Source organism: Tasmannia lanceolata, unplaced genomic scaffold (assembly GCF_043159265.1).
Source record: "Tasmannia lanceolata isolate RefF3 unplaced genomic scaffold, GAP_Taslan_0.1 ptg000044l, whole genome shotgun sequence".
In the NCBI taxonomy this organism is placed as follows: domain Eukaryota; kingdom Viridiplantae; phylum Streptophyta; class Magnoliopsida; order Canellales; family Winteraceae; genus Tasmannia; species Tasmannia lanceolata.
The window spans coordinates 16,971,601-16,985,588 of NW_027518721.1; the positions used below are offsets into that span (position 1 = coordinate 16,971,601).

Consider the following 13,988-nt stretch of genomic DNA (forward strand, 5'->3'; position numbering starts at 1 on the left):
AGAAATGTGATCATTCACTAAGCTGGACAAAACCACTTCACCCAAATTCTAGGTGGTATTGGGGACAAAAGCGGTTTCAGCACCAAGTGAGGAGGCAAGTGGTTTTCATGCAGATCTTTCACTTTAAAGGGCAATTTGAAAAAAGTCTACAGGTGGGAGTTCCAACCCCAAGCCAGCGGACAAGATAGAGACTTTTAATGGGGAGAGTATTGCTGCATTGAAGAGGGAAGGAAAGGAATAGGGGTGTTAAAATTGGCCGAACCGGAACCGAGCCGAAACCAAACCAAAAATTCGGTTTCGGTTTGGTTAAACCAAACCGATTCAAATTTCGGTTCGGTTCGGTTTGGGGATCAAACCGAACCGAAACCGAATATTTCAATGATTTGGCGGAACCAAACCGAAAATTCTGTTTCGGTTCGGTAAAACCAAACCGATTCAAATTTCGGTTCGGTTTGGTTTGGGGGTCGAACTGAACCGAAACCGAACCATTGCAACTACTATATATATATGAGAAATTTGTTGGTGCGCTTAAGCGCACCATTTTTTTGGTGCGCTTAAGTTGTTATAACGCCTCCCATTCGTTTAAATGTTTGGGTCCCGCTAAAGCGCACCAATGGGAGGCGTTATAACAACTTAAGCGCACCAAAAAAATGGTGCGCTTAAGTGCACCAACACTTCTTTCTCTCTCTCTCTCTCTCTCTATATATATATATATATATATATATATATATATATATATATATATATATATATATATACGTGAAGCTGCAGGTTGTACCTGGGCACTCCAGCTTACCCTCAATCAACCTGAACCCGATCCGAGTTCAACCCGACCCAACTCAAGTTTTTAAGCATAGTAGAAAAAAAATATGATTAAAAATGTAGTGTTTTACTCAGGTTGGATTGCCCAAGCCCAACCTGGGTTTGGAAAACTCAAGCCGAACCTGAACCCGACACGAATTTTACCAAACCCAACCCAACTTTTGTCGGGTTGCACCCGACCCGAGTTGCACCCCTACTAAAAGTGTACTCTATGTCGCACGCACACATAGGCCCTGTTTGGGTACATCTCAACATTTAATCGAGGTACATTAAGCAAGTTGATTAAATGAGGTAACCTAGTTGGATTAAGCAAGTTGATTAGAAGAGGTAACCCAAAGAGAATAGTAAAGTAAATTGGATTAGGTAATCCAAAGAGATTAGGAAAGTAGATTGGATTAGGATTATTTCCTGTCAAATTTATCTTGATAGAGAGAAATGTGTTTGAAACAAGGTAAAACTGCCCACAGGGGCATATTGGTCTTTTGCACTTGTATGATGACACATTCCAATCAGCTCTATTTTTTATCCACTCTATGGAAATTTCAGAATTTTTAGGTAATTTCTGAGTCCTTTTTCCGATTTTTATTTGTCAATGGCCCCCCTTTTTAGCTTTTCTTTTCTATAGTGAGGAGTTTGTATTGTTGAGCAAAATATATGGAGCAGGAGTGGCGAACGGGTTGGCTCGGTTTCTACAGAAGTTTATCAACTGGGTACCCTGGTTTTAACATACCTATTGGTGGTCCAATTCATGAGACGACCTGCCCAGAGATCATATATAGTGAGCTTGGTACTCACCCTAGAGGCCCACAAATACGTTCTATAATCTATTCAGAACATATTTTTGGCCATTTTCTGTTTATTTGATCATTTTTTACTACATTTTTCTCAATCAATACTACATTTAACCCGAATTTTTTCCTTCAAGTATCGAATACACTTGAGCTTTTTAAACATATCTTATTATCATGTCTTTTTACAAGTTATTACAACAGGCAAACATTTATCAGAAATAGTTACAAATTACACTAGACAAGATCTTCAATGTGAATAACATATGAGTCCCTTCACCCAACAACTATAGAGGGGAAGTTCTTTACGAAGTCTCCTGCTGAATCCGCCAAACCCGAAGGCTTTTCCTTAAAACCATGGCCTTCGCTTTCCTCGTGAATGGTTTCAAGCCTCTTTTCCAAACTCAGCCTTCTTTCAATTGTAATGATACGCGGTGGTGCGGTCTCTAGAGTCTGCCTAGTTGTGCTTAAGGATTTGGAGGACATCTGGTCTTGATATATGAGCTTTTGTTTATAGTAATTCTCTTGTTGTTGTAGTGCAAAGAGAAGGAGAGAGGAGATTTATAAGGAAGACAAGAAATGTTGTATTGCTAGAAGGGGATGCTTGTAGCCTAGGATAGTAGCCCACTTGGTCTCGTTTATCTCTCTTTGAATCGTATCTTTGATTTGATTCTCTTCTTTGCTTAAGCATTTAGCTATAAACAAAGCCACACCTCTATGGTAAAAAAAACATGACAAAAATGCCCTGCCATGTTTTCTTAAAAGGGATAGAGTCTTGGTTGAAGGATTAGATATAAATATTTCTTACCTTCCCCTCAATTTGATCAAGTAATCGTTATGTTTTATATTGGAGAATTTGAATGAGCATCTAAAAAGGCATGGAAGCCACATGACACTATCCTTTACCCATATTTTGATAGAAGGAATCCTTCTTTTGTTAAGTTGGATGATAATGGAGAATTTTGATTCTTCTACTCACAAAGGACTAAGTTGATAAGACTCTGACCTTACACAACATGCGCGGTTTCTCTCGCTATTGAAGCAGCGTCATCACAGTCATATGAGGCCTGTTATAGATGTGTCACTTTAAAAAAGTTTGTCACTAATGGCCTAATGGCCTCAAAATTTCTCAAGGGGATGGTAGTTCGAATCCACTAAGATCCTCAACTTTGCAATCTATTTTTTTTCAACACAAATGCGCGAGTACAAAAAGATTTAGCAGAACGGGAGTTTACATATGAATTTATAAGTAGTACACATAAAGAAGTGTTGGCGTATTTGCATGGTCTAATGAAGATTGTAGGGGTGTTGATGCCAAGCGTCGACATGCAAAAGGGAGGATTAGAGATAGGGTATAGATCTCCCAATTGAATCTCAGTGTTCTCTCGGGAGAGTGTGGATTTTCAGTCTTCATAACTTATTCTCCTCAATGCATATGCCATGAGATTGATAAAGATACCCATTTGAAAAGTAACTATTTTTATATAAAATAATATTTACATAATAATTTAGAAAACGATACATGTCTGGTGATTGTCATGTGATGATCTTCACCAATGGTCAATCAGAGCATCACGGATCTCTGATCGAGGGCTAACGACCACATGATCTAACATCTAAATGATTCATTTATTGGTACCCATCGTCTGTAGGTCATGGCCCAAACGTCTGAAGAAGATGATCAAATCCAGCCGATCTATTTGGCTTAAACTTGAGGTTGACTTAAACAACACAAAGTATTGAAAATATTATTGCAGGATGTATCATGCAATGAGATCCAAGTCATTAATTTTTGTGTTCCCACCTTGGTAGGCCATTGGCCAAAAATTTTATCAAGAAAATGACCCGAACCCCCAACCGTACCGGTCGTAGATAGGACGTGGCCGAAAAGTTTCTCAAGAAGATTATCCTAGCCTGGTGTAAAAGGACTGGCCCAGAGAGGTTCAAAACATTACTAAACACCTCAAACGGTCTGGAATATTACTATGAAATGGATCATATAGTGGCCTCACTTATTTTGATGATCCAATCTATCCATTTAGTGCTCCCCATTGTAGATATGCCATGACCCAAAAATGTTCTCGAGAAATTAAATGGCCTTAGCACTCTGATCTACATGTTGTAAAATATGCTAGTCAAAAAAGTTATATCCCTTACTATAGGGGTCAATGGAACCCTGGAAATTGAATATTCCCCTTAGTTTACGTTATAACAATTGAAATTAATTCGAGGGTAAATCAATTTGGAGTCATTACACTACTCTAAAATGATTTGCCCCAAAATGTTTTGCCCCTACCATTTACCAAAACCTAAGGATAAATATAGAGAAGATTCTTAGGATTAAAAAGTAATAAAAATGATTCTTAGAAGTATGTGCCTAGCCATTTTGATCATATAATTGTTACAATAGAGGAATCCACTTTATCTTTACGCTCTATTCAACTTTTTTTTAGGGGTCGTACAAATTGAGGGAATGATGTGTCAAAAAAGAAGAAGAGAAGAATATGTTTAGTTGTTTGAGGAAAAGGAAAGGAAAAGAAATCCTTATTCTTCTACACCTTGAGGAATTTTCTCACTTTGGGAGGTTTCATTAGGACCAAGGATTGGTGAGTCAAATGTAATGCACTCTTGGGTTTGGAAAGTTGGGTTTCTAGTTGGAGGTTTTGGCAAATTTTCCATTTCTCTAGCCGGGCTTAAGATTTGATCAACTTTCTCATAATCACTAGGGTGTTCCATCTCAAATATGGTAAGGGTGGGGCTTAGATTGGGTCAACTTGCACATAATCACCAGGGTCTTCCATCTCGTTTATGGTGAGGGTCCTAGCTCGAGACTAGTAATTGGAAAAATTGCAAATGGGGGACACCAAAATATGAGAATTGCCAATGGGGGACATTGTTTTGAAAAATTATAGATGGAAGTCGAAAACGGAATTTGAGAGAAAACCTGACCAAAATGCCCCTATTGGTTATCAAGTCTAAAAAGGGGTTATCAAGTTCAAAAAGGGGTTATCAACTGGTTAACAGGTCTAAATATAATTTAACAACTCTAATCTAAACAGGTTTATCAAATCTCATCCGGGGATATCAAGTTCTCAGCAGGGTTATTGAGTCTCCTAAGAGGTTATCAAGTACGAAAACAGGGACTAACAAGTTCATAAGACTTGATAACCCATGTTTAGACTTGATAAAATAATATATCCATATCCATTAAAATCAGCCTTAAAATCTTCACAAAACAAAACGCCATAATCTCTTCCCCTTCACAACATCTTACCTCTTCAAACCCACCAAAAAAGTGGCCACAAGGGGTTTGATTTTTATGCGAGTCTTTCAGGTGCCCAAAGCTAAAACTACCCACATGTACATTCACTTTTCCTTTGTCCTAATTCATCTTATTTTTAATATTTTGCCTCTCTTTTTTTCTCTGTCATTTTATGTGGGATTTGCAAGGGACCGTTGCAAAAGGCATTTTGCCCCAAGCTATTGCATGTGAGAGCAGCCACCTCAGATGAATGAATTGAATAAGACAAAATCTGAGCATGTGTGGCTGCTCGCACATGCAACAGCCCAGGCGTGAAATGTGCGATGGTCCCTAAATATGAAACATACTCTTTTGTTTAACATGGTGGGAGGGGTAATTTTGCCATTTTCATGGAGAAAATGCCAAAAATCAAGAGAAAGACTTCTAGTGTGTTAAGAGGCTAATTGTTCAGTTACACTCTTGGTCCCCAACTCCATTATTCTTTATGGGGACACTTATTTATGAAATATACTCTTTCATGATCGAAAGATATATCTTTTTGGGTGCCATAAACATGAATCGGCCATGTGTACCAAAAATATACCTTTTTGGGGTGAGTTTCCGAAAACAAAGGAAGATAGAAAGATACATAATATTTTAGGATTTGAAGAGATTTTTTAGCTGAGAATTTTCCTTGGATTCTTGTCATTGTCATTGTCATTGTGTTTCACTTTTAAACACAAACTTCTTACGGTTTTACTTGTGAAGATGAAAAGTCTTATAAATGATGTCCCTTTATCATGTAGCAAGAAAATGAATAGCAATGCTGTGACGGTGTGATCTTCACAATGAGATAATGGACTTGATCCTAAAGAGATTAAATCTAAAAGATCACGTCCTTCTAGGTGCAGTTTGTGTCTCGTGGAGATTGTCTGTAGCAGAGAAACGCAAAGTCCCTCTTCTAATGGTCATAGGAAGAACATGGTCGGTGCATGGTTTGGAGTGGTTCTACAGTATTTCTGATGGAAAGGTTTTCAAGTTACATACGTTACATACTCCATGTGCTCGCATCGGAATGTGTAGTGGCTCTTTTGAAGGATGGTTGATAATAGATTTAGATGGTGGAAAATTTCTTTTCAATCCATTCTCAAGAACCCAAATCCCACTTCCGACACTTCACAAGATTCGGTTACTAAAGAACATATCTTTCCAGCAATTATTAACATGACTATTTGTCACGCCCCAAACCCCACCCTGGGCGTAGGACATGACAGCGCCGTACACATCCAAGACGAATCCCACAAATGTACAAGGCTACAAAGCAATAACAGAAATAAAACTGGCATTCATAACTAAAATAGCAAGATCTTAATAACTGCGGACCCATCACAGTCAAATCAATCTCAGCTCTCCCCTGAGTCAAAGTAAAATGAATTAATAAAGTCTTTACATACTATTCAAGTACTCACTTTCTAATAAACTGAAATAACTAAACTAAATCTCTGAGTCCAAATTCAAAGCTAAGCGTCATGTTCCTCGTTATCTTCACGAGGGCCAAGACTTGAAAAATATTAAATAACCACAGTCAGCTGATAAGCTCAGTACATAATAAAGCACTACTCTAAGCATAGTCAAACATGTCAGGATTCAATAGGGTCAGATAGTCAAAGTCAAAACTGAGTTCAAAGGTCTTAACTGATTCATTATGCATAAACAGTTATAAGTGCATGTCAAATATGGTTCTAAATTCCAAATCTTAGTTCGAATAAAAGTCGGAGATTTCAGAGTTCATGTACAGAAGGTTCAGAGTTCAAATACACTTCAGAGTCATTAGCATGGTTCAGAAAACAGGTTATTGCTTATACACCCACAGTCCACAATGTTTGGAATCAGTTCCTGAAGTTCAGATACAACTCGACAGGGCCAAGGTTTTATCCCACTGACGGGCCAGAACTTCCAGCGTACTACCCCACGTGGGTCCAGAGTTGCCAACTGTTTTACCCCCATATGGCAGGGTTCAAAAATTATCCAAGCCTCCACATAAGTGTTCAAAATATTCAAGGTTCATATTCAAATGGTTCAGAATATTCAAAGTTCAAACTAATAGTTCACAGGTTCAGAGTTCAAAACAGATGTTCATAACAGTATTTCAGAAAATTTATTTCAAAGGTTCAGAAGAGTAACAGTAGGTGAAACAAAATAGCATAATGGACTCAAAGCTAATTTAGAAGTTCAAAGTATCAATACAAGTTTCTAAAGTCAATACCGATTCAAATGAGAAGGGTTTATAATACCCAAAGTCGTACGTTATTACGTACCTCAAAGAAGTTCTATTCCTTTCTTAATTCGGACTACGATTCAATATCCTGATCTGAACACAACATAAGTGAAGAATAAGGGCCCATTTGAATAAGCTATGAATTTTTGAAGTTTTGAAAAAATTATTGCGTCGGTCGTCCGAGGATCCATCTGTCGCCAAACTTGGTACTCACGGACGTCCGCCCCACGCGCGGACCCAGATTTCTTCTAAACGCGATTTCCACCGTTTTTTGTCACTAAAACGGCTATAACTTCTTCGTTTGGGGTTCAAAACGCACGAGGTCGGATCCGATGGATTCGTATCGACGAGAGGAATACATTAAATCCGATTTCACGCTCCGAATTCATATGCATAATTTAAGAAAGAAATCATCAAAGATTCTACGTCGAATCTCTAAAGTTCTAATTTTTGAATTTAGATTCAAATATATTCATTTTGAGTTCGTTGGAATCGTAATTCAATATCGGATCCAAGAAACTCAAGATCAACCCAAAGATTCTTATTTCTAATTCATATTAATCAAAGATCTTATTTCTTTTCTCTTTTCAAACCCTTGTTTTAGGATTTCTAACTATCCAAATCTTTCATAGTTCATAGATCTTACCTGGACTCGTAGGTTCGACTCCGAAATCGCAATCTCCTCAGTCTTCTCCTTCTCTTTCTCCAATTTCTTTCTCTAGGGATTAAACAAAACGTTTAGGGTTTATTTATCCATAAAAAGATGTATTTATAGGCTTTATTAGGAAGCTCTAATCAAAGTTAATTTCAAACGGACAAAAACGCCCATCTTTTAAAGAGGGGGACGGAAATTTAAGTGGGGGGTATTTTGGGTATTCACATTCTACCCTCCTTACAAAATTTCATCCTCAAAATTTACTTATCACGTACCTGAGTTCTCAAACAGAAATGGATATTTCAATTTCATTTTCTCTTCCAGCTCCCAGGTGGCTTCACGTTCTGAGTGATTCCGCCATTGAACTTTCACATATGAAATAGTACTTCACCTGGGAACTTGGTCCTTATGATCCACAATATGAATAGGTTGTTCTTCAAATGACAGATCTTCTCTCAGATTCAGAGGTTCTAATTCAATCACATGATTCGGATCCGGTATGCACTTTCGTAACATAGACACATGAAACACATTGTGCACTCCAGACAATGATGGAGGTAAAGCCAATCGATAAGCCACTTTTTCAATCTCTTCTAATATTCCATATGGTCCCACAAATCTTGGGCTGAGTTTTCCTCAAACCCCAAACCCCATCACTCCCTTGGTGAGTGACACTTTCAGAAGTACCTTATCTCCGATCTGAAATTTCAATTCTCTTCGTCTGACATCTGCGAAGCTCTTTTGCCGGCTCTGTGCCGTGCGGAGATGTTCCCTAATCAAATGGATTTTGTCCACTGCTTGCTGAACCAAATCCGGGCCTAAGAGTTTTCTTTCAGCCACATCATCCCAGCATATGGGTGATCTACATCTCCTTCCCTAAAGGGCTTCAAAAGGTGCCATCTTAATACTGGCCTGATAACTTTTATTGTAGAAGAATTCAATCAAGGGAAAATGGTCATCCCAAGATCCTTTCAAATCCATAACACAAGCCCTGTGGGTATCTTCTAAAATTTGAATAGTTCTTTCAGATTGTCCATCTGTTTCAGGATGAAAAGCTGTACTGAATTTAAGGGAAGATCCCATTGTTGAATGTAAGCTATTCCAAGATTGAGATACAAAACGAGTGTCTCTATCTGATATAATGGTTTTAGGCACATCATGATACTTTACTATCTGATCAACATATAACCGGGCCAACCTTTCAGGTGTCAACCCAGTTTTAATAGTTATGAAATGAGCTGTCTTTATCAATCTGTCCACAATTACCCATGCATAATCATTGCCTGAGGGAGTACGAGGTAGAGCTGATACAAAATCCACTGTAATCTCCTCCCACTTCCATTCTGGGATGGGAAGTGGTTGCAATGTTCCGGGTGGTCTCTGATGTTCTGCCTTAATCACCTGACAAGTCAGGCACTGAGATACATACTGAGCTATTTCTCTTTTCATATTATTCCACCAGAAATTTTCTTTCAAGTCCTTATACATTTTTGTACCTCCAAGGTGTACAAAGTAATGCAAACTGTGCGCTTCCTTCAAAATTTTATTTTTCAAAACAGAGTCATTCGGAACACAAATGCGGTTACCAAACATCAGGGTACCGTCATTGTGAGTTCGGAATTCAGATTCAAATCCTTCTTCTAACTTATTTCTGATTTTACAAAGTTCTGGGTCAGATTCTTAAGCTATTTTGATTCTTCCTTGCAATGGAGTGCTGTCATCAGTACCCCAAAGTTTGGACCACGAATTTCTATTTCTGATCTTCGGAGGTCTTCTAAGATATACTTCTGAGAAGTGATCAAAGTTGCCAAATTCACAGACAACTTCTGACTTAGAGCATCAGCTACCAACATTAGCCTTACTAGGGTGATAGCTTATGGTCAAGTCGCAATCCTTCAACAGTTCTAGCCAACGCCTTTGTCTCATGTTCAATTCTTTCTGAGTAAAGATATACTTCAGACTCTTATGATCAGTGAAGATTTCACAAGGTTCTCCATATAGATAATGCCTCCAAATTTTCAAGGCGAACACAACCACTGCCAATTCCAAATCATGACTTGGATAATTTTCTTCATACGGTTTCAACTGGCGTGAAGCATACACAATCACTTTGCCATTCTGCATCAACACACAGCCTAAGCCTTTCTTCGAGGCATCACTGTAAATCACAAATCCCATTCCGCCAACAGGCAAAGTTAGGATGGGAGCAGAAACTAGCCTCTTTTTCAATTCTTGAAAGCTCTTTTCACAGTCTTCAGACCAAACAAATTTTGTCCCTTTCCATGTCAAACAGGTCAACGAGGCAGCCAAACGTGAAAAGTTCTGAACGAAACGGCTGTAGTATCCCGTCAATCCCAGAAAACTACAAATTTCAGGAACATTATTTGGCCTATTCCATAATGTTACTGCCTAATCTTGTTTGGGTCTACTAAGACACCGTCTGTAGAGACCTCATGACCCAAAAAAGAGATTAAGTCAAGCCAGAATTCACATTTCTTCAGTTTTCCATAAAGCTTCTCTTTTCTTAAGGTTTCTAAGACTTCTAGAATATATCAGAATATCGTCAATGAACACAACCACAAATTGGTCTAATAATGGTTTGAATATCCTATTCATTAGGTCCATAAAAGCTGCCGGGGCATTGGTTAAACCAAATGGCATAACAAGAAACTCATAATGGCTATACCAAGTACGGAAGGCCATTTTTGGAATGTCTTCTGATTTGATTCTCAACTGATGATATTCCGATCGAAAATCGATCTTGGAAAACACACATGCCCCTTACAATTGATCAAACAAATCATCTATCCGTGGAAGCGGATATTTATTCTTTATGGTAACCTTGTTTAACTCCCTGTAATCTATACATAATCTCATACTTTCATCTTTCTTCTTAACAAACAACACTGGTGCTCCCCATGGTGAAACACTGGGTCGCACAAAACCCTTTTCTAAGAGTTCTTCCAACTGATTTTTCAATTCTTTCATTTCTAAAGGTGCCATACGATACGGGGCCTTAGAAATAGGCGCCGTACCAGGAGCTAGGTCAACAGTAAATTCAACTTCTCTATTCGGAGGTAGACCTGGAAGGTCTTTGGGAAACACATCTGCAATTTTTCTAACTATAGGGACGTTCTCAATCTTCCTATCATTATCATTAACCTCAACTACTGAGGCCAAGAAAGCTTTACAACCTTGTCTAAGGAGTCGACAAACTTGTATAGCAGACAAAACTATAGGAGTCGAGTGAGCTCCACTCCCTTCAAAACAAAACTTCTCTTCACCCAGAATTTCAAAAGTCACTACTTTCTTATTGCAATCTACTAAAGCATGATGGGTAGATAACCAGTCCATACCCAAAATCACATCGAAATCGGACAACTACAGCAAGATAAGATCTGCTAACAGTTCTCTATTTCCATTTCTGACAGGACACATCTTACTAATTCGGTTAGTCAAAATTTCTTTTCCTACTGGGGTACTAACACACAGATCATAATCAAGAGGTGAAGTAGGTAAACAGTATAGTGTAGCAAAAGCAGATGAAACAAACGAGTGTGTAGCACCAGAGTCAAATAATGCATGACCAAAATAGGATGCTATAGGCAGAGTACCTGATACTATTGTGCCAGCAACCTGAGCGTCTTGATGAGTAAGAGCATAAGCTCGACCCGAAACACGAGGTCTTTCATTTCTTTGTTGCCATTGAGAATTAACAGGTGCAGCTCTACTCTGAATAGTCTGAGTCTGAACTGTCTGAGCTCGAACAGTAGGCGTCCCCTAAACTGATTGGGCATCTCCTGCCAGATGAGGACACTCTGCAATTCTGTAGCCTATTTCGCCACATCGGAAACAAGCCCCAGTATTCCACCTACAAGTCTTAGTATTGTGGTTCATTCCACAACGTTCACATTTAGGGGCAACTGGTCTATTCGATGCTGACTTATTCTGATAGCCCCCACGATTTCCTTGCTTTCCTCTAGGCTCTTTGAAAGAAGGAGGTTTGGGAGCTTGCTGACTCGGGGTTGATCCCCTAGGAGCTTGTCCTTTATTTTCACCTTCTCTATTTCTTTTCTTCTGATTAGCTTGAGCATAGGCTCTAGCTTCCTTATGAACTGCTTCAAGTTTCTTAGCCATTTCCACCAGTTCTTCATATGATTCAGGGGCAGTAGATCCAGCAATCCCCTTCTTCAAATACATAGCCAATCCAAATTCGAATTTATTTCCCTTTGCTTCGTCGTCAGGTACCAAAGAAGGTACAAAACGAGCCAGCCTATTAAATCCCGCTTCATAGTCATCCACGGTCATATCTCCTTGCACCAACTGGGTAAATTCCTAATGCATACGGTACAAAGTACTGCGAGGAAAGAATCTCGCAAGAAACTCGGTGCAAAACGTCGCCCAAGTGAATGGTCCCCAATGGTGCTCATATTTTATTTGGATTCCCTTCCACCAATGAAGGGCTCTCCCTTCCAAAATGTAGGTGGCATATTTCACCCTGTCTTCATTTCTATTACAGTTCATTGCCTCAAAGGCCTTTTCAGCATTCTCTAGCCAAGACTCGGCATCATCTGCCGGAGTCGATTCCTTAAAAACTTTCGGTGAAAGCTTCATAAATTCAGAAATTCCAAATACTTGATGTGGCTGTCTTGCCACTGGTGGTACTTGAACTTGTGGTTGTTGCTGCTGAGGTTGCTGACATTGTTGATGTGCCAATCCAATCATGGCTCTCATGCAATTCCTCATTTCAGTTCTTTCTTGTTCAATATTATCTTGAGGCGGAGGTACCCCAGGATTCTCATTCCGTGCTTGACATCCTTGAACTAGAGGATTCTAAACCACTTGCTCTTCTTGAACACCTTGGTTCTGATTTTTCTGAATCTTTGGCACTCCTTGAGCCACATTCTTATTTCCCTCTATAATGTCATGGAGGGCTCTGGTACGATTGACTCGAGTTCCACGACCACCACGTCCTCCTCAAGTTGTCATAATCCTAAATCCAATCCAATAGAATGCTTGATCAGTAACTATCTAGAATATAGCTACATACATATATTGTATTCATATAATAATACAAAATATTCTCATTTGGAGCCAATATCTATCCATCATATATTCTCATGATTGTTACCCAATCACAAACTCGCATGCTTCTCAAGCGTCCCCAGGTGCATTTGAATTTATAATTAGGATCTGATCGCGCGACTGATTAATTTGTTGTCAGGTATCCCCGATACACACAAACCTATCAAGGACTTCCTAATTGCTCCTTATCTAAATCCCCAATTCTCACAGTCAAAGTTCTTTGTTCAGATATTTCTACCTAGGACCTAAAGCCTAAGCTTTGATACCACTTTTCTGTCACGCCCCAAACCCCACCCTGGGCGTAGGACATGACAGCGTCGTACACCTGCAAGACGAATCCCACAAATGTACAAGGCTACAAACCAATAACAGAAATAAAATTGGCATTCATAACTAAAATATCAAGATCTTAATAACTGTGGACCCATCACAGTCAGATCAATCTCATCTCTCCCCTGAGTCAAAGTAAAATAAATTAATAAAGTCTTTACATACTATTCAAGTACTCACTTTCTAATAAACTGAAATAACTAAACTAAATCTCTGAGTCCAAATCCAAAGCTAAGCGTCTTGTTCCTCGTTATCTTCACGAGGGCCAAGACCTGAAAATATTAAATAACCACAGTCAGTTGATAAGCTCAGTACATAATAAAACACTACTCTAAGCACAGTCAAACATGTCAGGATTCAATAGGGTCAGATAGTCAACGTCAAAACTGAGTTCAAAGGTCTTAACTGATTCATTAGGCATAAACACTTATAAGTGCATGTCAAATATGGTTCTAAATTCCAAATCTTAGTTCGGATCAAAGTCTGAGATTTCAGAGTTCATGCATAGAAGGTTCAGAGTTCAAATACACTTCAGAGTCATTGGCATGGTTCAGAAGACATGCTATTATTTATATACCGACAGTCCACGGTGTTCGAAATCAGTTCCTGAACTTCAGATACATGTCGACAGGGCCAGCGTTTTATCCCACTGACAGGCCAAAAGTTCGAGTGTACTACCCCCACGGTGGGTCCAGAGTTGCAAAATGTTTTACCCCCATATGGCAGGGTCCAGAAATTATCCAAGCCTCCACAAAATGGTTCAGAATATTCAAAGTTCAAACTAATAGT

At 39.0% G+C, this 13,988-nt stretch overlaps 1 protein-coding gene across 1 annotated transcript; it reads right to left on the reverse strand.

Moving 5' to 3' along the window:
* Window positions 1–9,623: 9,623 nt before the first annotated feature.
* LOC143863353 (uncharacterized) lies at window positions 9,624–12,530 on the reverse strand. Its single transcript, XM_077374034.1, has 4 exons — window positions 12,282–12,530; window positions 11,571–12,119; window positions 10,570–11,165; window positions 9,624–10,146 (listed from the first exon to the last, which is right to left on the reverse strand). Exons 1-4 carry the CDS (start codon window positions 12,528–12,530, stop codon window positions 9,624–9,626), a joined length of 1,917 nt encoding a protein of 638 aa, XP_077230149.1.
* Between the last annotated feature and the right edge of the window lie 1,458 nt (window positions 12,531–13,988).